The following is a 24,331-nucleotide window of genomic DNA, read 5'->3' as shown; positions in this document are numbered from 1 at the left end:
AAGTGAGAACTGGAAAAAAAATGCAGATGTAAAATTGTATGGAAAGCGAGTGGACATCACTACCATCAGTTGTTGTAGTCGGAATTTATGAAAGTGTGAAAAAGAGGGTGAGACTATGCATAGTTGCGTAACAAACACCAAAAAGGGAAGAAAGTAGAAGGAGGAGGAAGAATAAGAATAAAAAGAAGAATGACAGTGATTCTGGATACTTTTAAGGAGTAAAAAAGGAACTTAAAAGTTGTGGGTGAGAGAACAAACAAATGATGATTATGGATTGTTCGGAAGAGACATCGTCAAGTCTAGGAGATGACGGAAGGTGGGGGGGGGCTGCATCTCGTTAGCGATCATGCTTGTTTCATTTGATATGAGCCTTATCGCAAGTAGCAGGTATCATCATAGAAGATGGAAAGAGAGAAGAAGGAACAGGAACAACTCCTATTGTGTTGTTGGCGGGAAGATAGAGGTGGTGGTGGGGAGGGGGGGGGGGGGAGGCAAGGGGGTAATGCAAACGAAACGAGAAATTGCAGCAGAGAAAACGCTGCCACCTTTGGGAAGAACCCCGATTGGGCAGGCCATCATCGAAGAATTTTCAAAGTCATTGGCAAGCGGGGGGTGGATAGGCTAAGTGATGATGTTGACAATGATAAGCTTAGCCGTTTTACGCAATCATAGGTGGTCGCTCGTGTAGAGATAAGATCATTGTTGCGTCCGTAACAAGAGATAGTCACACCTCTTAGTACTTCTGCAAATCGTGAACTTTTGAATATAAACTTTTAGTAGGACTTATTTTCATCATTCTTTGTATCGCAATTTTGTGAAAATTTAAAAACTTCCAACTTGATTGAAGAAGTAATAAAGATTCCACGTTTTTTTTCGTCCAAGCATACTCAAAATGACAGCAAAATATATATTTAAAGGTGGAGTAGCGCCAGTGGGGAAATTGTTAAAAATCACTCCTAGGGTTCCAAAATCACTAAATATCATGACTACTTTTCAAAAATTTTTTGAAAATTTTTTATTTACTGTCAAAAAGTGGCAATTACTCAGTTTTTGTCACTCATAATTTTGGGAGTTGACCAAAAAACCAATTTTTTTCGACATTTTTTATGTTTTAATTTCATTTAAATTATTTGTATTTAAACATTGTAAAGGTCGAAACTTGCGATATTTTTCTAAATTTCCTCAAAAGCTCGTATTAATAATTTTGGCAATTTGCCAAAACTTTGACCGAAAATTATGAAAAATCTAAATTTATTTGGAGTGTTTCATGATGATATTTGGTCGTTTTGGGTCATTATAAGTGTATTTAGATAAAATCCCCACTGGCGCTTCTCCATCTTTAATTAAATAAAAACTTTATGATAAATAAATACTTTCGGTTATTGCTCCTATTCAAAAATTAATCACAGTACGTTGTTTAAAGATCTTAGAAAATAAGTATTCCCGTATCGTTTTCAGGTAATTTATACATGTTCTACCCTTTCGAAATTCTCTATCTTATGATCGTTTTCTAATTGAACACCCCCGCCAAGTGAGTCATTTTCAAAAATGAATTGAGAACATTGATACAAGTTTAAAACTCAAACTTCTCATTGGGCAAGTTAAACGTTCAAAAATAACCACCGAATGCATAGCTGAAGAACATAAGAACATCGACTTTGGAAAAGAACAAAACAGCGCTCAAATCCTTATCTTTTCCGGAAGTTGTTCACCGGCAAATGCTGCTCATAAAGGGTGGAGATAAACAATGCTCAAGAGGAGATGCGGACACTTGAAAAAGATCAAACTGAACACACCAAGAGAATGCTTGGAACAAATTGATACTATGAAAATTTGAACGGTCGAAAAAAAATTAACTATTTTGCTACCTAAAAATTAATTTTGACTGGACTCTCTAAATCAGAAACACTCTGAAAAAAATTCCGTCTTATTGATGATAAAAATTGTTATTTTAATTATAACTGAAAAATTACTTTTCAGTTCTAAATTCTAGGAAGTTAGTCTCGTACATTTGTATTAAGCTTTATTAAGCTGGTAGAGCTTAAATAAAAATCCGAAGTGAAGGTATTCAAACATACTGTTTTTTTTCTAATTGCAGAAGTACCCGTACTTTTTTTTGACATTTTGGGGTATATGTTTTACTTCCATCGGACAATGTTTCATGATCGTGTGTTCTTTGTTTTGCATTCCATTCGCTTATTTTCATTTTCCGACAAAATATTTTATTCAGAACATAAATAAAGTGCAATAGGTTTTATATAATACATAAATCTTGTTTCACACCACTTCAAATTTAGGAAATCGAGCAAGTTTTGGAATTCTTTTGAGTAACCTTGTTAAGGACATCATCAACGTAGCCTTCACGCAATTCGTTGTATCCGTCAATACTGTTGCAATTCTCATCTGAAATGTCAAGATGATTATCTCAGATTTCTCACACCCTTCTTTTTCTTTCTGCGTGCCCTTTTGTTCATAAACAAACCTCTTCTGCGGTCGATGATCTCCCAAATCGATCTCTTGAAGCTACGCAACAAAAAGTAGGTATTCATCTCCCCCTTTCCCTTGATCTGTACTCTGCCACGTGGTTCAAACTCAAACCGCCCAGTGCTTTCAGCGCACTTCTTTGCATTCTCCGAACAATGAATTCGTCCAATTGGACTATGACTCTCCATTCTCGAGGAAGTATTCACTGTATCACCGAACAAGCAGTATCTAAAAGAATGACTCATTATTATCACATAACAATATTTAGTGTCCTTGTGTAGTATCATTTCTACCTCGGCATTTTCGCGCCAACAACACCTGCTACAACTGGCCCCGAATGAATTCCTGCACGAATATGAAGAGGGGTGTTGGTTATGGGATCACAAACGGTCCGAGCTTCCATGACCATTCCGAGGGCCAAATGGCAGATCACTTCACAATGATCATCGACCAAGTCAGGAATTCCTCCGACTGACATGTAACTGTCACCAACTGTTTCCACTTTATATGCTTTTTGGATTCCAATCAACCGATCAAATTTGGTGAATAGCTCATTGAGCAAATGAACAATATCCTTGGGTGTACAAAGTGGAACAATCTGTTGGAAGGTGGGAACATCAGTGAACATCACTGTGGCTTCTTCGTATTCTCCTGATAACATAATGAATATTAGGTTCTGTTGGATTGTGTATGTCAACTTACGCGCTTCAACGCTTAACCCTTGCTTCAATTGCTGAGCAACCGATGGTGGTAGCATTTCTCGGAGCAAAGCATCAGTTTTTCCCTTTTCAACTTCCAAATCTTTAGCCATGTTTTCAAGTTGTTCATTGTTTGCTTCTAGTTGCAAGCTGGAAAGTTGTCTCTTTTACGGTGCTCAATTTCTTTAAAACTTTACAGAGTCTTGTGTAAATTTTCCCAATAAACATATCACAAAGTTATGTACAGTATTTTTCCTACTAATTTTGCGTTTTTTTTCTACTTTGACAGCTCTGATCTCGGTGATATTTGTTTTAATCAAAACCAGGTTTAAACCAGGAAAAATGTATACATATATTTTATTATCAAAATATAAAAAGTGTCACCTCGATTTTGAATCCAGCCAATACCGCGAAATATTCCCTCTCGATTTCGCATGCCGAAAATTGGCTCGAATCGAGAGAAGAACAACTCGGGAGATGCTGGAATCAAATAAGACTCCGCCTACTTTTTTCTAGATTTCCGCCGGACTCCGCAAAAATGAAAAGAGTGGGTGATACTTGGCGGCCGACAACACACGGCTTCCGCATAAAAAAATCATTACCTATATATAAAAAAATAGTGTCCGTTTGTTAAGTAGTTTGTAGTCTATGTAGTCTTTGTAGTCTGTGACGTCACACCCAAAGTCACTGAGAATTGTGGACGGGGTCTGTCACCTTCGTGGTGAGACCCATCGTGGTGAGACCCATCGTGGCGAGACCCATCGTGGTGAGACCCATCGTGGCGAGACCCATCGTGGTGAGACCCATCGTGGCGAGACCCATCGTGGTGAGACCCATCGTGGTGAGACCCTTCGTGGTAAGACCCTTCGTGGTGAGACCCATCGTGGTGAGACCCATCGTGGTGAGACGCATCGTGGTGAGACCCATCGTGGTGAGACCCATCGTGGTGAGACCCATCGTGGTGAGACCCATCGTGGTGAGACCCATCGTGGTGAGACCCTTCGTGGTAAGACCCTTCGTGGTGAGACGCATCGTGGTGAGACCCATCGTGGTGAGACCCATCGTGGTGAGACCCATCGTGGTGAGACCCATCGTGGTGAGACCCTTCGTGGTGAGACCCATCGTGGTGAGACGCATCGTGGTGAGACGCATCGTGGTGAGACCCATCGTGGTGAGACCCTTCGTGGTGAGACCCTTCGTGGTGAGACCCTTCGTGGCGTGAACCACCGTGGTGAGACCTTTCGTGATGAGACCCTTCGTGGTGAGACCCTTAGTGGTGAGACCCTTCGTGGTGAAACCCTTCGTGGTGAGACCCTTCGTGGTGAGACCCATCGTGGTGAGACGCATCGTGGTGAGACGCATCGTGGTGAGACCCTTCGTGGTGAGACCCTTCGTGGTGAGACCCTTCGTGGTGAGACCCATCGTGGCGTGAACCACCGTGGTGAGACCTTTCGTGATGAGACCCTTCGTGGTGAGACCCTTAGTGGTGAGACCCTTCGTGGTGAGACCCTTCGTGGTGAGACCCTTCGTGGTGAGACCCTTCGTGGTGAGACCCATCGTGGCGTGAACCACCGTGGTGAGACCTTTCGTGATGAGACCCTTCGTGGTGAGACCCTTAGTGGTGAGACCCTTCGTGGTGAGACCCTTCGTGGTGAGACCCTTCGTGATGAGACCCTTCGTGGTGAGACCCTTAGTGGTGAGACCCTTCGTGGTGAGACCCTTCGTGGTAAGACCTTTCGTGGTGAGACCCTTCGTGGTGAGACCCTTCGTGGTGAGACCCTTCGTGGTGAGACCCTTCGTGGTAAGACCTTTCGTGGTGAGACCCTTCGTGGTGAGACCCTTCGTGGTGAGACCCTTCGTGGTAAGACCCTTCGTGGTGAGACCCATCGTGGTGAGACCCATCGTGGTGAGACGCATCGTGGTGAGACCCATCGTGGTGAGACCCATCGTGGTGAGACGCATCGTGGTGAGACGCATCGTGGTGAGACCCATCGTGGTGAGACCCTTCGTGGTGAGACCCTTCGTGGTGAGACCCTTCGTGGCGTGAACCACCGTGGTGAGACCTTTCGTGATGAGACCCTTCGTGGTGAGACCCTTCGTGGTGAGACCTTTCGTGATGAGACCCTTCGTGGTGAGACCCTTCGTGGTGAGACCCTTCGTGGTAAGACCTTTCGTGGTGAGACCCTTCGTGGTGAGACCCTTCGTGGTGAGACCCTTCGCGGTGAGACCCATCGTGGCGAGAACCACCGTGGTGAGACCCACCGTGGTAAGATCCAAAATTTTGGCGGGAAATTTAAATTTTCTGTGAAAAATATTTTGGCGGGAAATTTAAATTTTCTGAAAAAAATATTTTGGAGGGAAATTTAAATTTTCTGTGAAAAATATTTTGGCGGGAAATTTAAATTTTCTGTGAAAAATATTTTGGCGGGAAATTTAAATGTTCTGTGAAAAATATTTTGGCGGGAAATTTAAATTTTCTGAAAATTCTAACTTTCTAGAAAAATCGAGAAAATTCTGGAATGTTCCAGAACTTTCTAGAAAAATCGAGAAAATTCTGGAATGTTCCAGAACTTTCTAGAAAAATCGGGAAAATTCTGGAATGTTCCGAAAAATTGAGCTTAGAGCCATAGAAGAGGTAGTTATTTGGGAGTTTATGGGGGATCAAGTCAAGGTACTGTAGTGGTATTGTAAGGTTACTGTCTTGGTCAAAAAGTAACAGAAAGTTTTCATACTGTCTGTGAATTTTTGAAACATGCATATCGTAGAAAAATACATACATGTAACAGTGCCAGTAAATTGATACCGCGTTTTAAGTGTTTCAAGTTTTTTTCATGATGAGAAATTTTTTGAGTGATTGAAGGTATGTGTGTCAAATACTTTTAATGGTGCCAGTCGTTACCCGCGCCGTAGGCGCGGTCAGCGGCTGGTAAATTATAAATTAAGTTAGCATGCCACGCCCATTCAGTTGGTGTGTACTTGAAGGGCGTGACATGTTAACTTAATTTATAACAAGGCGCCGAAGCCGTGTGTTTTTGGCCGCCAGGTATTACCTACTCTTATCATTTTTGCGGAGTCCGGCGAAAATCTAAAAGAAAGTAAGCGAAGTCTTATTTGATTCCAGCATCTCCCGAGTTGTTCTTCTCTCGATTCGAGCCAATTTTCGGCATGCGAAATCGAGAGGGAATATTTCGCGGGATTGGCTGGATTCAAATTTGAGGTGACACTTTCTATATTTTGATAATATACGTATTTTAAATGTGAAAAATTATTTGATAAAACTAAAGGGGGACGCTTGACTAGCCAGAGAATTACCGGATCTACATAGTCTGATACTATAAAGTTTTTTTCAGTTTGTTTTACAAGCAATTTATTTCATAAACTATCATTACTTCATTTCCACGTCCGACAATCTTTGCTGGTTTAGTAAAATCAAATCCCGAGTCGGGTCATGGATTGGCATCGCAGTCAAACGTAGTCCATATTGCAACAATTCAGGAATAGATGTGACATATGGAGAGCATAAGTACATGATATGACCCCCGGATGACATTAACATCATTTGTCCTTTCAACTTCAAATGCTGACTTTGACTGAGAGCCAGCGCTCCGTTGTTATCTTCATATAGGTTTCTGTATTGATACAACTACAAATGACAAAGCTTTGAAAATAAGCTTACTCTGAAGCTTCGATCGCTTGAGCAGCACGTTTGTTTGCATTACGTTGAAATTCCATGGGAGTGGTTTTTACCTGAATACCGAAACGTTCAATGAACGGAGCAAATGATTGAAATACCTGTAGTACAAAGACTGCGTTAATAAAATTACAGATACTATCAAAATCCAATGGAATTTGTGGGCGAGTAACTTCGAAAATTCTCATAAGCGGTGTTCCAACTGAAAGAAGATCCTTCGGAATATGGTTGCTAAAATTTTTACAATTGAAATTTTTTTTTTTCTAAATATAATGTTACTAGAGCTCTCTTCCAACTTGGACTATTTTGCAATCTTGATCTACAACCATATGATACGGGAAAGTTGAGATGAAGTCCATATGAGTGAGACGAATTTTATAGTTATTACTATGCTGAACCACCGCAGTTCCAAGAGCCTCCTCATTAGATTGGTCAGTGTTCAGGGTCTGAATAATTGACATAATTGCTGCTAGTGATTGAATTTTACCTTAACCAGAAATATGACATGCTCTTCAATACGCTCACCGGTTGCCATTTGGACACTTCTTTGAGTTCTTCCTGAAATCATTAATAAAGTGATCAAACTGCCTGCTACAAACTAATATTTTGTAAGTTAACAAGGTTCTGGTGTACCCACATGTAGGGCTGTACAAATTGGCATCCGGTCGTCCGATTTTGACACTACCGGACGCACATGCGTCCGGTTTAGTGTAGGTTTCCACAGCGGACGACAATTTCCGAGTTTCGCCACTTGCTACACTAATAATAGAATTTTAAAGTGAGTCCCGAAACTCAGAAATTGTCGGCCGCCGTGGAAACCTACCCCAAACCGGACGCATATGCTTCCGGTGGTGTCAAAATCGGACGTCCGGATGCCGACTTGTACAGCCCTACCCACATGTAACCAAGATATAAAATTTCAGAGTAGAAAAAAAGTAATGCCATTTAAAATTGAAATATTTCAATGATATACCTGTAATTGTCATAGACACATCCAACTTGAAAACCCTTTTTGCTGCTTCACGAAGTACACCTTTCACAATTGGGTACAACCCCGGACGACCGGTGTAATAATGCAGAGTAATAGTTCCATCAGGATTATCCTCGCATCTAAAACGTTGAAATTTATGTAAATTTTTTTATCTCATGCTGAATTAAGAAATCCGATTTACTTCAAAAAAAAAGTTATGGAGCAAGACTATTGCAGGCAATCTGCCAACTTACAGCTAAAAGCTTACCTGAACGATGGGCCACGCAAGTTGGCCTTGTAGACAACATGGTCAATGAAATAGTGAAGAGAATCGAGGTTATCCAGAAATCCTTTCAAATTCGGGCTCATAGAGCGGATGAGATCATCCCATCCGGTTTCCATTGTATACTGGATCAGAAAACATCCGTACATCTCCCATACTTGCTCGCGTGTTACTTCTGAAATTGATTTAAGTAGATACAAATTTCTAACAACTTAATAGTTTTAATTAAAAATATATATGTTCTACAAAATCAAAATAAGAATCCTCACTTAAAATAACACTGACAGCATCCACCAGAGAAAATGTGTCCGCATCGGAGTAATAATGATTAATGATGTTTTCTTTTCCTGCCTCAAATCCTGCTCGTTCCCTGCAACATTTCAGATTTTAATTTGCCTTGTTGAAAATGAAACTTACAAAACTTTTGACCAGAATGCTTCTCCATAAGTTCGTATCATTAATTGTCGAATAGATTCATGAATGAAGCCGAACTAAAATAAAAAAAATTACATGATTTCTGCAAAACGTTGCGTATTTTACCATTGTTGGGTAGCCCTTGTTTGAATTTACCACGTCAGAAAAGAAATATTCTCGCTCCGAAAGACGGAAATTCTTACCAAAATGAGTTACGAAATGGAAGAAAAGTTATGATTACGAAAAGGTGGAATTGGAAATTGTAACTTCTCATTGCTCAGGTGCATTGAATAATTAATAGACACGCAATGCTGTAGTCGTCTGTTTTAGGAAGTCATTCCGTGTGTCGATGTCATCAAAAATTTTATTATCCGCCTGACCTCACCGGTTGCTGAGATGGTGACAGATGGGAGAGTGAGGAAGATTGTAAATATATGGAAAACTCAAAAGGTATCTATGGAATGCAACTAAAAATGATATGCATGCAAGACTAATAGAAGAAAAACGGTAGTCTGCCTTAAGTTAGTCAAAATTGAAAAGTTGCTACTGAAAATTTGGATTTAGAATTTTTTTTTCGTATTTCTTTTGTGGTATAATTGTTTAATTCAAATAACTTTTATATTTACACAGAAAATGCAGTTTTAATGTTAAAACAACCAGATTTTAGTACTTCAGATATGACTGAAAATACGGTACCTTACAATAAAACCTTCCCATTGGCAAAAAAATGTTTCACCATGAATTCTGCTCAGTGGGGAAATTGCTTTAAAACATTCCTATGGGGACATCCCATTCCATTACTATGGCCGAATATCATGATTAAAAAATTCAGAAAAATTTTTAAATTTTTAAATAAAAAATTTTAAAATTAAAAAAAAAATTTTTCGATTGAGCGCGCTTGCACTATTATATTTAATTAATTCTTTTTATTTTTATTATTTGACTGTTTTTTTTACATATTCCGTGTCGTTTTATCGGAAAATAAAAAGCATAAGCAATAAATATGCATTGTGTTCATTAAAAATAACTGAAAGTGCGTAAAACTGTGATATTCTGAGTTCCAACGACGAAAAGCCTGAAATTAGTATTTTTACAGTTTTCAACTTTCCAAATGGAATTAGGATCATTTTCAGATGGCCTTTTCAGAATCCGAACTACTTCAAATTTTCAATGAGATTAATTCACGATGAATCCAAACCCCATCTACCAACATCATATCTAAAACTTGTTAAAACAAAAGTCAATGATAGACCAGACGGCTGGAATGATTCACCGTAATTTGCATAAAGTGCAGGTTTATGGAAATAAAAAGTGTGCCAGTAACTCGGGAAAAAAAAGATGCGGAGAAAAATACTGTATAACTGATTTTCCGTGTTTGTTGCAAACCACTTTTCTCTCCGCTTTTCATCCAATCTCTCAATTTTTAGTAAGACTATGCGATTAAAACGGAGTGCGTTGATTCGTCCTATTGTATTCTTCGCGTTTCACATATTCTATGTATATTCAATATTCTACTTTCTAAATTTTCAAAATTTTCACCACTCGTTTTCTTTTGTATGAAAATTTATAACTCGGCGTTTGGCACTAGCTTCTTGGCCAAGTTTTGCTCTGCCGGAAATGTTAATTTTTATCAAACGTTGCCAAAATTTGGGTTACATTTGGCGCAACTTGGACGAGATTGTGGCAAAACTTAATTTGAGCAGCGCCGAGTTTGACCCAACTTTTACCAAACTTTTGTGCAAACATTTCTGGTGTCGTTTCAAACTTGAGCTGGTTTAAAGTTGGCTTAAACTTGTGCTCAGCCTAATTTTTTTCCCAAAGATCTTGCACAACTTTCGCCAAGGTTGGCCCTAGTTTTGCCAACTTTTAATCAATGTTAAACATTTTCGGGCTAAACTGAAGCAAGAACCTAATGCAAAATGCCGAGAATACATGCCAATAACAAATTTCAACTTGAATTTTTTAGGATGGGACACAAAACCTCAAAAAACGAGAAAGTGGAAAACCATGTTGCGTTTCCAACAGCAAAAACGCTCGCCGACCTACCAAACATTACAATTACGCACCCGACACCCATTTACCAACCAGATACGCCTAATCCTTTTACTGTTCCACCACCCACACCGCGGGATACACACAGGTAGTTGTTAGCTGAAAAATGTATACAAATACTTGTTCGTTTGCATTTGATATTGATTTCAGCTTGAGATCGTTTATCGAAGAAACACCAATATTACTGGGGTCTAGTGAGCACTCTGGTTCTAGTAGTCCACCTAGATCAAGCCCACCACCTCCGCCAAGTATTCCACCGCCGTCTGATCCGCCTAAAGATGGAATATTCCATCATGAAGATACTAGGGTAAGGATACTCGAAAAGATAGGATTTTTCGTTTTTTTTTGTTCATAATTTTGTTGTGAAAAATGTTTTAAATATGTAATTTTAATACTGAAATATTTTATTTCTTTCAAGTATGTATGCAAAGTTTTCTGTACATAGTTGCAACAATTCCTAAACATATTTTTTGAAAAATAAATAATCAGTAAAATTGTTTTCCAGAAAATCTTTGGTTCGTCCGTACTCACAAGAGGTGCCAGTCCGTTGCCCCCAAAACCAGATGAATCTCACTACGCTCCTCCAGTTATAAAACGCCCCATTTATTATGCGAAAGACAAAATTCAGTTATTCGAGGCTTTGAACACAAGAGACCGTGACCCGCCTGTAGTTCCAAAAGAGAAAAAAGTTGAAAAGGAAGAGTTAGCATATGCAGTGGGTATTCCACATGTGAAGTTTGATTTTGCGAAGCAGGAAAAAAAGGCACCCAATTTGCAAGATAATGCATCAGTTTCTTCTATTAAAGTGAGTGCATGTATAAGCCAGTTTTTTCAAAAATTAAACACGAACCCAATATTAATCGGATGTTAAGTGCGCGAGAGCTTTACCACAAGTCTAACATATTTCAAACCAGTGGTGTGCTGCGAATTTGCCGAGCTCGGCAAGTTTCGAAATTTACCGCACACATCAAAAATTTGACAATACAATTTTGACCAAAACTATTGATTTTTGTCCTCAAAAAATTAGTAAAATGACAACAATTTGAGGCCGTACATCCCTGTTTCAGACAACCGATGACTACCCAATCTACAATGTTCTCAATGACTACAACTACAGTTCCGGAAAAACATTTCACAGTGGTGCATTTCCAATTGACGCTAATAGAAAAAATTTTGGATTTTGTGGAAGAAGTGGGTCTGGAAAATCCTCACTGATTAATTCTCTGCGAGGCTTGAACAATGGTGATCCACAATCAGCTGGAAGAAGTCATTGTGACAGAATGGAGCCATTTCGGTTTATTGAAGGAGAGTTTCAACAAATTGTTCTCTGGGAAATTCCATATCCCAGAACGTTCTCTTCGTCAAGTGTTGTTTTTGACGCCAACATGGGTTTTGAGAAATTATATGAGTAAGTTTTATTTAGGATGGAAGATGGTGAGTATCGCCACTGGATACTTACTTAAAAACCACTTTTGTGTTGTTGAATTGGCCGAATTTAAAAGTTAAAAGTAGAGTATAGTCAGTGGAAAAATTGTTTAAAGCGTCTCGGCGTTTGCCGCCAGCTTCCTACCCAAGGCTTCGCAACTTCTTACCCAAGCCTTGCCCAAAAAATAAAAACATTTATAAGGAGTTGCCAAGACTTGGGTAAACCTTGGGCAAGAGTTGGGCGCCGCCTCAAAAATGAAAAAAGTCGTGGACTGCCTCGTCGTCTCGAGGCGTCGCCCAAGTCTTACCCAAGTCTTACCCAAGTTTTGCCTATTTCTTACCCAATTTATACCTGTGTGTTGAACTTTGATAGCATTTCCCGTTGTGCCGAAGTCTTACCTGCTGAGCCATGATGGTCGCGCGAAAAGATGCACTCTAGTAAAAATATATCGTACTCATATTCTGATAGATATTTTTGAGGAAGTACCAGATATATCGGATTGATACGGTATTCTCACATACCTTATTTCATTTGTTTTCAAGTGTGCTCCCTGATGATTCTAAGTTCAGAATTTACAGAATTACTGTAATTCATGCTTGTTTCATGTCTTTCAATTTTATACAAGTTTACATTTCAAAGGAACAGTTCAGTCTTAGAAAAATTCAAAATTTGATGCATTGAATTGACTGACTATTATTTGACTATTGGACTGACTAGGAGAAGAATCATCCTGAAGATAACTTTTCTTTTTATTTTTAGATGAGAGAAAAAGCAAACCTTGTTCGTACATTTTTTTAAACAATGTTAGCCATCAAAGAAAAATATTTGGAATTTGCCTTTGAAGGGACAAGTTTTCCTGTGAATTCTTTCAATTGCATCGAAATTCTTCTATTTTAAATACAAATTACTCAAAAGACAAAATGTCGATTTACGCTAAACATTGCGCAGGCGGGATTTCGGAATCTTGTTCGTTCTTTACATCTGCAAACTTGGGTAAGAAGTTGGCAAGACTTGGCTAAGACTTGGGCAAGACTCGGGCGCGGGAGTTTACACTAGAATTGTTGAAGTTGGGTAAGACTTGGGCATACTCTGGGCTAGAAGTTGGCAAGAGTTGGGTAAGAAGCTGGAAAGCCCCAAACTTGGGGAAGAAGCTGCCGGGAATTACCGAGGTACTGCAGTAATGTAAACGTTTGTTTCTTCGAGTTTTATATTACCACTGAGCTTTACTATTTCAAGTGTACATACATATTTATACAAGATCCTTACTGGCAAAATTGACACTAGGGCTCCCAGCTATATCTGTGCAATGAAGTGCGAAAGGTAGTTATTTGGAGCGGTCGACACGTTCGGGGTTCCGCAGCTTGGCGTGAAATGAGTAGCTTGGTGTGTGCGCAAAGTAGTGTGAAGAGGTGGTTGTTTGGTAGCGGCCGACACGTTCGGGGTTCCACGCCGTACTATATATTCGAATACATGCGGCTTGAGTGACGGCGTGAGGCCGGCGCGACGACCGCTGAGCGCGGCGGAGGCGCTGTTGCGGCCACCTCATGGGAGCCGTAATTGACACTGAATTCAAAACTCACACTTCGTTTCTATTTTGATTGTGCATAGCAAAATTTAGTCCTAAAATAATAAGGGAAATACTAGTCATATTTAAATAATTCTAACGTTTGAAAAAGTAAAATACAGTAATTGTACAACAATACTAATAGTTAAATACAACAATACCACTAGTTTTTTTCCAGAAGTCACAAGCTAAAACTATTCAAACGACTTTTCATATTGATCCCTGACGGCGCCCCTACAGATGAAGATATCACATTTGCTCGAGTTGCACTGTCTAGGTACTGTACTAATCTATGATTTTCCAAATGATCATACATTCAGACGAACATCAATCACCTTTCTCCTAACAAAAAGCGACGAGGACCTTGACGCAGAAAACCGAGAAAACGGGACTAAGCTTGACCAAGCAATGAAAAGATCTTATGAGACTTCAGCGAGATTAGTATTTTCTCGTTACCTTCTTTCAAAGGCTCAAATACTAAATGACGTGGAACTATTGTTTGTAAATGCTCCGACAGCAAGGAATTTGGTCAGTGGAACTGTTGGATATCTTCATTATTTGATGAATGAAGAACGATTATTGGAATTACTAGATCTCAATACTGGATGCCATTATGAATTAGAAGTAAGGCTTCGAAAAGAAAGAGACAATACCGAAACCACAAAACCTATAAATGGGAATATTGAAACATATAGATTAGTAAGATTGTGCAGAACAATGAAAAATGTTTATAGTGGACATTTCAGGAAGAGAAGCAAATACCTCAGGCTCAAGCTTATGCTGTTAGTCGGCCAACTATTTTAGCTGATGCTGGATTTGAAATCTCATTTGGCACTGATGATAGGATATATCAATCCTTGGAGCCGAAAACAATGATTCGCAGAGCAGGGAAGGTATTGATTTTTCAAAATTTTCTTGCATGTTACACGAAAGACTCTTGTTTCAGACATGCTTCAACTACGGATTTATTGGAGGAAGAGGAGTAGGCAAATCTTCTCTGATTGATGCTATGAGAGGAATGTCTTCGAAAAATCCGTTATCTGCCACGAAATTGAATGTGAGTCGGAAATTAAAGTAGAGTAGAAAATCTTTCTTGATTATATGTATGCATTAAAGGAGGGCGGACGGTTCGGATGATTTTGAACGTAAATACCAAAATGGGCTCAAATGAACAAATTTGGTAATGAAACTTCTCAATAATTTTTCAAAAGTTTTTTATGGCGGTTCAAAGTTTCAAAAAAATTACACAGATTTTACCTAAAATCTCTGATTTTAGCCACTTTTCAGTGTCAAACCTGTCCGAAGTTGACTTTTTAAAAAATTTTCATCTTTCATTGCAGAATCTGGTCGTTTATCTAATTTTATTTCGTTGGTTAAGGTGAATTTAAAGCTGATAGGTAACCAAATTTGATGATTCAAACTTGGGTAAAAGATGGTAATTCCAAAAAAGTCAAAAAATCAGCGCAGACGTGGCGCACGGAAAAATGGCCAAAATTTGAGATTTTAGCTAAAATCAGTGGAATTTTTTCGCAACTTTGAACCGACTTAAAATTTTTTTCGAGGAATGTTTGAGAAGTTTCATTACCAGATTCCTTCATTTGAGCCAATTTTCAGTCTAAACGTTTAAAATCGTCCAAACGGTTAGTCCTCTTTAAGATCAAATTTTGTAATGAGACACTGTTCAAAATGTATAAAATGAAAATGCGCTTTAATGACATTGGCAAAAAATTTGGCCAAATAGGTTTTTTTTGCCGATTTTTTGGGTTGCATAGTAAATTTTTTGAGACATTTCCAAGAGCTCAGTTCTTTATAAAGTTTCATATTGTCATGAGCAAAAAACGTTTTTCTATCTCAAACTATTTGCATATATTTCAAGGTGGACTACACCCTGTGGGGAAATTGCTTTAAAACACGCCTATGGGGTCACAATGACCGAATATCATGATAAAAAAATTTTAAAAAATTTTCTAAATTTTATATGATTTTTTGAAAATTGAAAAAATCTCAGTTTTCCCCTAATTCCTATTTGAATTTCCGCCAATTGAACTCGTTCGTTGCTCGCATTATTTTCATTAATTATTTCTATTTATTTTTATTATTTCACTGATTTTTCCATTTTTTGGGGGTTTTTCATCGGAAAATGAAAGAAATAAACAAGATAAATGCAAAATGTTTATTAAAAAGTAACTGAAAATGCCTAAATCTCTGAATAATACTAATTTCAGGCTTGTCGTCGTCGAATCGCATAATTTCAATGCTTTACGCATTTTCAACGACTTTTTAACAAACATTCTGCATTTATCTTGTTTATTTCTTTCATTTTCCGATTAAAAACCCCAAAAAATGAAGAAAACCAGTGAAATAATAAAAATAAATAAATGGCGGAAATTCAAAAAGGAATTAGGGGAAAACTGAGATTTTTTCAATTTTCAAAAAATCATATAAAATCTAGAAAATTTTTAAAAAATTTTTTATCATGATATTCGGTCATTGTGTTTTAAAGCAATTTCCCCACAGGGTGTAGTCCACCTTTAAGTCCGTAAAATCTTTTTGTGTGTTGTTCTCCATTAGCTCATTTTATCCGAATTCAACGAAGCTAATAAAGTCTCAATGACGACGTAAAACTCTTGAACTAACACTGCTAAACCTACAATTTGGAAAGTTCCAGAATCGATCAAAAGCCGGAAGTTGTGAGAGGTTCGAGTTCGATGATAATGTACTCAAGTACAGTGTTACTTTGTATGAACTTTCGTATCCGAAGAAAATCAGTTCCTATTTCGAGTTTATCGAGTAAGTCAAACATTAATCCAATCCGGAATGCACAAATTAACGTTCAATTCAGTTTGGTCAACGTCGCTTCTTTCACTGCTCTTTTCATTTTGGTAGATCAAACACCAAGTGAACAGGATCTAGCGTTTGCAAAAATTGCATACAGACGGAATACAACGGTATTGTTTGTTGTTTTTTTCTCATTTCAGCCGTGATCCCAAAATTTAAATAATTGATTTTCGGAAGGCAAAACTCGGTCAGCGGCACTGTAATAACCAAAAAGTGTCTTAATTTCAGATATTATTTCTAATTTCAAAATGCGATAAAAAGCTAGCAGCCCGAAGCCGAAGTGACGAAATCCCGGTTTGTGACTTGCTGAAGCAGCGATATATCGACAAGGCTTTGCAAAAGTTTGATAATATAATGGCAGACAAAGCAGCAGAACTACGGGGAAGAATCAATGTATTCTTTGTGTCTGCACCAGTGTTCAAAGCTCTTCGGATGGGTGGGTTATATTATATTTTTTAATTTTTTTAATTTGGTTTTTATGCTGTTGTTTGCAGTTTCCTTAAGTGAAAAATTCGTTCAATTTGGTTTTTTAATGTTAGTTTTCAGGAGATCCCAGAGAAAGTCAATTTGTGCTCCATGAGCGAGCAATGTTTGATTTCCTAAAGTCTCGACGAATGATAGCGGATATGCTGGACGACCCACCCGGAGAAGGTGTATACGCTCAATTAGATCTAGATACAGCCGGAGTTCATTGATTCATTGTCTGTGGAGACAACACAAGCTTTATTAATAATAATAATAATAATTGAAAATTCAATTTTTGTCATACATATGTAGTACATATATCTAGTGTCACTTGTACAATTTATAAAAAATGAAATGATTTTTGTGTGGGGTGGGAATGGAGCAGAAAAAGAAAAATTCAAAAAATTCAATGTGAATTGTTTGAAGAAAAATTAAATGAAACCCGATTGAGACCAATTTGATGTGAGACTAAGAAGAAACACGAGCCATCATCGCTGATAATTGTTGATTTTTTCGCAGCGCTGCCCGCAAAAGTGAACTTTTCCGCTTGATGAACATGTGATTGTCCATTTCGGTACTACATTGTGTTGAGCAATCAAATGTGGAATCTGAAAAAAGAAAATTGTAAAAAAATTGAATATTTACCAACCGAGCATATTTTGCTACAATCTAGATCTAGATAGATCTAGATAGATCTAGATAGATCTAGATAAATCTGAATAGATCTAGATAGATCTAGATAGTTTTAGATAGATCTAGATAGATCTAGATAGTTTTAGATAGATCAAGATAGATCTAGATAGATCTAGATAGATCTAGATAGATAAAGATAGATCTAGATAGATCTAGATAAATTTAGATAGATCTAGATAGATCTAGATAGATCTAGATAGATCTAGATAGATCTAGATAGTTCTAGATAGATATAGATAGATTCAGATAGATCTAGATAGATCTTGATAGAATCTGATCTAGATCTACCAAATAATTCGATAGAATTCACTTTGCATGAATTCACTAATATTCATTACCTGAGTTTTTAAATCGCTTGGGTGAATCGTGTCCTTCGACAATAATGGCAAGATCTGCAAGGAATGGGTCGAATGGAACCTCAATCTCCTCATCGAAAACGTCAGGATTGCATTGAACGGCCTGAAAAGATTCAACAATTGTCTACTGGAACATTTCTGCCAGGTGAACTACTTGATTTGCAGCTAAAAATAACTCGAAAAATAAAAAAAATGCGGCCTCTATTAAAGTTTGGCTACAAAATTGCGTGAGAGTGACTAAACGAGTGTATGGATCTATGGAACTGCACAAAGAAGAAGATGATGAAAAAGGAAGGGGGATGTTGTGTAGAAATCACTGCAGTCGGTAAACAAGATCATCTAAAACGTGACGGAAGTGAGATAAACAATCAATTTCAACTGTAACCGTACATGCATTTGTGAACTATATAATTGAGAATCGGACAACACAGCAATTAGTTCCGGTGTTAGTATACCTTAACACGACATATCGCCTATTTCACAAGTTTCGAGTGCCTGAAATCATCGGTTGAATAGATTGGGTGCGGATAGAGTTATCACAGTTTTAACACAGAATCACAGATGATCGAATTCAGATTTTCCAGAATTATAACATCGAATGTGCTGTGTCACCGGTCTCTGAATCGGATTCAACATTATTGGCCAACCCACCTTGTCTTTCTTCGCCCGCTCCTCTGGAACGCTAGACACCAATGTTCCGTTTGCCGAGCACAAAACAACCGATTGACTGCAAAATAATTGGTGGGTCAAGATCAGGATTGCTTTTTAAATGTACCGTTTATCATCACTGTGATCAGTGACACCTTGGACAAGCTGCATTGTTGTTGAGTTATCCTTATCTCGGATCGCATGAGTGAGCATTTTTCCAGTGAACATTTGTCGTACGACATCTCGGAACTGTTGGGACATTCCACAGTAGATCGCAAAGCGGAATGGGTAGGACACCACAATCAAGACGTTTCTGAATTTTCAAATATTTTAGGGCTCCCATGAGGTGGCCGCAACGGCGCCTGCGCCGGCCTCACGGCGTCACTCAAACCGCATGTATCTTAATGTATAGTGTGGCGCGGAACCCCAAACGTGTCGGCCGCTTCCAAACAACCACTTCTTTGCACTACGTTGCGCACACATCAAGCTACTCATTTCACGCCAAGCTGCGGAACCCCGAACGTGTCGGCCGCTCCAAATAACTACTTTTCGCAGTTCATTGCACACACAGGGGCGTCGGCGTAAAGCCGGCCGGCGTGAGGCCCGCATTTGCCGCCTCACTCAGCTGGGGGCCCCAAACTACAAACAAAAAATGTATTATTGTAATCATGAAGCATGCTCCTTCTTCTCGTAGATGACATTTAAGGCATTTTTATATTAGGAATCACCTTTTTCATATTTGGTATCAGATCGATTTTTCCTTTTTTAATCGCTAATAAGGCAGAATTACCTGACTATGAGTAGAATATTCAGGAACTGATAGTCTACAAAGCTGAACTTCAGAGACACTGACAACACATGAATTGTAAAAATTAATGCAGCTGGTATTTCAGTGATCAGGAATAGCAGGATCACCACCACCAGCATCCGCGTATTCTGAAATCATTACAGTACTCTTCAGCATCCGATGCATTCGTCAAGTACCTGCTTCAATCCATGAGCTCGACGAGGTTCGTTACCCACACTGACGCTGTCGCGCTGCTTGAACAATCGAGTTATTTTATTTTCGTTCTCCGACGAATTCGTCAGCTCGGAGAACTTTCGTCGCGTCGAACGAGTCGTCGTGGAATACTTGGAGAGAAGATTGGCGTGACGGCGGTCTGCCACCCTAATGGCGCCCACCAGTTTCCATGTGAAAATGACAAGCAGCACAGACGGGATGAGATGAACGGCGACGGTTTGTGTTGTGAACATCACTTTGTAGTAAATGTCATCACCGAGTTTCAACATGAATGGAGCACGATGTCGATAGCAAAGCTTCATAGTTCCTGGAACCCACCACGTGGAGCTGTAGTTCAAAATTAAAACTTACGATTTCTCTTGCTGTCAAACACATCGTGGCTTTTATTATGGAATGCCATGAGGTCAGGTGTGTACATAATTGTAGCAACTGATATTATGAAAAATATAACCTGAAATTAAAATAATTTTTTTTTAGAAATTTTTATAAAATTCAAAAAAAAAACTTACTTGTTTACTTCTATGAATGGTGCAAAACTTGCGAACTAGCGACGGAACGCATATATAAATGTATCGTTGAATGGCTAGATATACTGTCAGCCAGATTGCCATTGTATGAAATATTGACGGTAAAAATGCCGCCATGTAGGGTATCATGTCACACCAGAAGCTGGGCAACCCGGTTTGTAAATCGTTTTTGTATCCTGAAAAATGTTGGCCGATGTGTAATTGATGTGTAAATGAAATATCTCATTAATTCTGAGAGCAGTAAAATTTTCGCCGCGATCCGAAATCTTATTAGCGACGTGCGGAACCCAAAAATTGTCGGACGCGGAGCCAAGTTTGCACCAATTAGTGTCATACTTTATATCACTATTTGGTACAAACTTAGCTGTGCGTCCGACACTTTTTGGGTTCCGCGAATCGCTATAAAAATTTCGGACGGCGTGAAAGCGGCGTTTGCGGAGCCCACATGGGAGCCCTAGTTTAAACATATGCGAACATTTCGAAAGCTTTTTAAACGTATTTTGAAGTTTTCACCTACTTTGCTAAAAATTAAAAACTGGGTAATTATAACCTTCTGAACTGTTTCTGACGCGTTTAAAAAATAGTGAAAAATACCCTAATAATTTTTTTTAAATTTAAATTGTTGCAATTCCATAGACAGTTCTCAAATACTTTGAATTTATACTTTGAATTTATACAATTTATTTGTTTTTTGAATTTCAAGGTGTATAAAAAATATGAAGTCCAGTGGAAAGGTCCTTCCGTTTCCGGTTTTCCTATGAACTTTCTCAGAGAGCTCAGACCCTGAATCGGTGAGCGGGTTTTTTTGTGATTTTAGGACAAAACAATTTTTAAATCAAACAGCTTAAAGAACTTACCTGATAAAGTATAATAGTACGTGAACCATGGCAAACATGACAGCCCTGTTAGCAGCTCCGTCACCGCCATTGCCAACAGCACGTAATTTGTTGGCGTCCGCAGGTATTTGTGCGAAAGAACAACCACAATAAAACTATTTGTTGCCACCGTGAGTGTAACAATGAAAGGCATCATATACCCATACATTGGAACGGCCCAGTCAACCGGAACCTGAATTGATGAACTTTTGAAATTGAGCCAAATCTTCTTGCATGTATGTATGTGTGTGTTTTTTTATTTGCGTCACTGACAAAAAATGATTGGGCTTTTTTTTAAATTTAGTTCTTTTGTTCCTCTGTTCCCTACCAATTCTCCAACCGAATTTGTTGTGCTGGATAAATCTTAGGACACAGGGGAAAATGAAATTGTATGTACTTTTCTTTTCTAGTCTTTTCTGCTCTAAAATTAAAATACTTTGTTTTTAGGCTTAGGAGTAAAAAATAAAAACATAAAAATTTTTTTGACCCTACCATGATGCCAATGAACACCGGTCGGCACGTAAAGTTGTAGTAGCACATCGGATGATGGATCGCCATTGTTTGATTGTGGCCAATTTGATAACTTTCGGGCTCCAACTTGAATTCTGCAGAGTGAAAATGATGTATAAATGTTTTGAGTTGAAAATACATTTGAGATAAAAATAGCAACGAGACACCTGAAAATGGGGCGAGGAATGCTGAGTGACAGATTTAGAATCCAGTACTGAGAAAAAGGCACAACATTTTGTTTTGGCGAGAATGTAAGATCAAAAATTTCACTAAAATTTCTACGTTAAAAAAAACATGGTGAAGTTGTAGAAAAAATAGTACTGTATAGTTTTCAATTGAAGGTTTTTTAAAATGCAATATGTGAAATTAAATCTATGTACGTCGGAGATTTATCAAATGCGGATTCAAGAACATCTTAGTTTTTATTTGAAACAGGTTTTTGAATACATACTAGTTTTCTCATATCTTGCAAGAGATAGCTGAAAATTTGAAAAAAACATTTCTGCAATTTTCGTTGAAGCAAAGTTAGTGAAATTTTTTAAAACTATTTGTTCCAAATTTTTGCCTCAAAATTCTATTTGTTAATGATGTAACCGTACTCTAACTAGAGAAAAACAAAGCAATTGGCGAAAAAAGTTCAAACAAAGGAAACGTAATGAATTGAAGAAAAAACTGATTGCAATTTGTTTTCAACATAAAGTTTGTCTAGACTTTTGATATAAAAAGTCAATGAAACAAGGGATAATTAAACTTTAAATATAGTTTTAGACGGCTTCTTCCGATTTTGATAAGCATCAATTTTCAATACAACTTTCTTGCACTGTAGGTAAAAATGAAGTGGCAATTTGGGGGAAGTCGAAGATCAAGAATTATTTTGGAGCGCAATGCATTTTTTTTTTCAGAAATTCTTGTCGTTTTCAGCTTTTCTAGCAGACAAAACAAACACCAGTGAACAACTCCCGCCTACTTTCTGAATATTGCTCACAATAGAATAGAATGATGCATTTTTTTTCTCTCCATTCCGTTTTTCACCACCTACCGCTCGGCGCCTATTGTCGTAAGAGGTATTGGAAGAGTCTTGAAAGATGATGTTAACGGTGGTTAGTCTTTGAAAAAAGAAATAGAAAAAAAGGAAGACAGATTGACAGTCTTAGACAAACAACAAATTTTATAGATTAAGACGGCCAGCGTCATACCCTTTCCAAGTAGGAAATCGAATTAAGACTTGGCTCATCCCACTTTTTTTTTGAAGTGAAAAAAAAAATGAAAAAAAAATGGAAAAAAATTGGTCCCTCCGCAGCTTGTTAGCAATCAGGGGACTCCTTTATATTTGCGTAATTAGAGTACGTCAACAATTTCGTTAGTATGTGGGTTTTTCGAGAGTTTAAGGCGAGGGGAAAGAAGCAAGAAGTAGGGACGAAAGAGTATGTGTGGATGGATGTCTCATCGCTTTTCCTTCCTGTCCCGGACCCCACCCTCCCCCTATACTCACATGCTCTCGTTTTCCGGTAGTCCGTCTCAGTCCGATGAACTTTTCCAAGAGTTTGGGGTTGGAGGAAAGACGAATTTAACCGGAAAATAGGAAACTGCTCAGTTGGCGTTTGGTTTTGAACGTTTGGTGAAAGAGTCAACTGTGTGCTCGGGAACAAAACATTTTGAAGATTCTAAGAAGATCGAATTTACAGTTACATACAAAATTCTTGGGCTTTCAAAAGTAGAATTGGGATGCTACTTTTGAAAGCCCAAAGAATAAACCAACAGCCTGTCTTTCAATTGTGACAGATTCGTACAAAAAACTGTAAGAGGTATGCCATGTTTGAGCAATCTGATAAAAAAATAGAATAAATAATCGAATCACAGTAAAGTGCCACAAGAACCATCCTACAAATAGGCCTGGCATTTAGCGCTAATTTTTTGTACAGAAACTATGATCCTGAGGAAAAATTGTCAAATCTTGGGAAAAAATATGTTAAGAAGGTGCTAAATAGGTTTAAAACACATAGAATAATTAAATAGCAAAGATAATTTTGATTTCGATTTTTACTATAGAACTAACATTATTTCCAAAAAAAAAGCAACGCGGAAAACGATGTACCGCTTTATTCTCAATAAATCCTGATGTTTTTCGGTGATTTTTTTTCTGATTAAAATAGTGTTTTAAATAATAAAAGCTTATGTCCAGTTTTCTACACATTTTTATGGCTTTTTAACAGATACAAAAATAGATTTTTGAGGATTACACTAAAACGAAATTGTTTATGATTACGCGAGGAACCCACCCCCTACAAAATTCAATCACCAGATAGAAAATAGCATCAAAAAGAGACTAAGATTTCTGACCGCAGAAAAAAGAAATTTTCATAACATATAAATTCGAAAATATTATATCTGCTAGTCAAATAGGGGTCAGACAACATCTGATCAACATTTATGTTATCCAATATTCCATAGCAAATAGATTGATGTATCCGGAAGGTGTCTGAAATCATGATTTTGGAACTTTAAAATATTTGATATGGAATAAAGGAAAAATATAATGCGTCAAGTGAGTTTCGGCGTTTTGTGGTGGACCCCTCCTTCCGGTTGTCGCTCTCACCGGATTGTTTTCTTTTTTTCCTGTTTTCCATTGTCTTCGAGCTCATTTATGTTGTGCACCACGTGTGAGCATGCGAGTTTTCAACAAAAATTGGTTTCTCAAAAAAAAAACCGACTGAGGGGTAATAATGAGAAAAATGTCTAGTCTCCGGATTTTTTTTTCAATTCAAAAATCTAGTTTGATAGTTATGAGGAGGTGTTCGCGTTTTCTAGACATCAGA

General features: G+C 38.1%; 3 protein-coding genes and 3 non-coding genes across 6 annotated transcripts; 3 read left to right on the top strand and 3 right to left on the bottom strand.

The window, feature by feature from the left end:
* The first annotated feature begins 64 nt into the window (after positions 1-64).
* On the top strand, positions 65-266 carry H13N06.11. The gene has a single exon (NR_072752.1). It is a non-coding gene; the product is annotated as an Unclassified non-coding RNA H13N06.11 (non-coding RNA).
* A 75-nt stretch (positions 267-341) lies between these two features.
* H13N06.8 lies at positions 342-477 on the top strand. Its single transcript, NR_072751.1, has one exon. It is a non-coding gene; the product is annotated as an Unclassified non-coding RNA H13N06.8 (non-coding RNA).
* A 1,721-nt stretch (positions 478-2,198) lies between these two features.
* On the bottom strand, positions 2,199-8,893 carry gcy-36 (Soluble guanylate cyclase gcy-36). Its single transcript, NM_078156.8, has 14 exons — positions 8,667-8,893; positions 8,544-8,617; positions 8,396-8,496; positions 8,112-8,301; positions 7,847-7,983; positions 7,361-7,431; positions 7,153-7,319; positions 6,975-7,104; positions 6,859-6,929; positions 6,572-6,811; positions 3,187-3,332; positions 2,778-3,135; positions 2,483-2,712; positions 2,199-2,403 (listed from the first exon to the last, which is right to left on the bottom strand). Exons 1-14 carry the CDS (start codon positions 8,667-8,669, stop codon positions 2,294-2,296), a joined length of 2,028 nt encoding a protein of 675 aa, NP_510557.3. The 5' UTR covers positions 8,670-8,893; the 3' UTR covers positions 2,199-2,293.
* A 1,607-nt stretch (positions 8,894-10,500) lies between these two features.
* exc-1 (IRG-type G domain-containing protein) lies at positions 10,501-17,247 on the top strand. The gene is made up of 12 exons (NM_001029303.2): positions 10,501-10,680; positions 10,743-10,899; positions 11,098-11,397; positions 11,660-12,000; positions 13,761-13,859; positions 13,903-14,281; positions 14,329-14,475; positions 14,529-14,639; positions 16,251-16,372; positions 16,425-16,530; positions 16,649-16,856; positions 16,967-17,247. The coding sequence occupies exons 1-12, from the start codon at positions 10,508-10,510 to the stop codon at positions 17,113-17,115; spliced, it is 2,292 nt and encodes a 763-aa protein (NP_001024474.1). The 5' UTR covers positions 10,501-10,507; the 3' UTR covers positions 17,116-17,247.
* On the bottom strand, positions 17,108-21,610 carry sprr-1 (G-protein coupled receptors family 1 profile domain-containing protein). The gene is made up of 10 exons (NM_078154.6): positions 21,498-21,610; positions 20,988-21,198; positions 20,113-20,306; positions 19,955-20,054; positions 19,567-19,910; positions 19,373-19,518; positions 18,710-18,895; positions 18,586-18,661; positions 17,917-18,037; positions 17,108-17,493 (listed from the first exon to the last, which is right to left on the bottom strand). The coding sequence occupies exons 1-10, from the start codon at positions 21,561-21,563 to the stop codon at positions 17,354-17,356; spliced, it is 1,584 nt and encodes a 527-aa protein (NP_510555.2). The 5' UTR covers positions 21,564-21,610; the 3' UTR covers positions 17,108-17,353.
* A 576-nt stretch (positions 21,611-22,186) lies between these two features.
* On the bottom strand, positions 22,187-22,207 carry 21ur-13292. The gene has a single exon (NR_072750.1).
* Positions 22,208-24,331: the final 2,124 nt, after the last annotated feature.

This window comes from Caenorhabditis elegans, chromosome X (assembly GCF_000002985.6).
Source record: "Caenorhabditis elegans chromosome X".
In the NCBI taxonomy this organism is placed as follows: domain Eukaryota; kingdom Metazoa; phylum Nematoda; class Chromadorea; order Rhabditida; family Rhabditidae; genus Caenorhabditis; species Caenorhabditis elegans.
The sequence above is the reverse complement of the archived record's forward strand: the minus strand, read 5'-3'. Positions and strand labels throughout refer to the sequence as shown.

Bases quoted from the DNA above. Each gene is read 5' to 3' on its own strand.
- gcy-36 (NM_078156.8), bottom strand. The intron at 8,497-8,543 runs GTAAGTTTCATT...GAAATGTTGCAG, and splicing joins GCATTCTGGTCAAAAGTTTT to GGAACGAGCAGGATTTGAGG. The intron at 8,302-8,395 runs GTGAGGATTCTT...AATCAATTTCAG, and splicing joins TGCTGTCAGTGTTATTTTAA to AAGTAACACGCGAGCAAGTA.
- exc-1 (NM_001029303.2), top strand. From the start codon at position 10,508: ATGGGACACAAAACCTCAAAAAACGAGAAAGTGGAAAACCATGTTGCG. The intron at 12,001-13,760 runs GTAAGTTTTATT...GTTTTTTTCCAG, and splicing joins GGTTTTGAGAAATTATATGA to AAGTCACAAGCTAAAACTAT. The intron at 13,860-13,902 runs GTACTGTACTAA...TCATACATTCAG, and splicing joins GCTCGAGTTGCACTGTCTAG to ACGAACATCAATCACCTTTC.
- sprr-1 (NM_078154.6), bottom strand. From the start codon at position 21,563: ATGGCGATCCATCATCCGATGTGCTACTACAACTTTACGTGCCGACCG. The intron at 20,307-20,987 runs GTAAGTTCTTTA...AACATTTTTCAG, and splicing joins GTACTATTATACTTTATCAG to GATACAAAAACGATTTACAA. The intron at 18,038-18,585 runs GTGGGTTGGCCA...GAATCTTTTCAG, and splicing joins AGCGGGCGAAGAAAGACAAG to GCCGTTCAATGCAATCCTGA.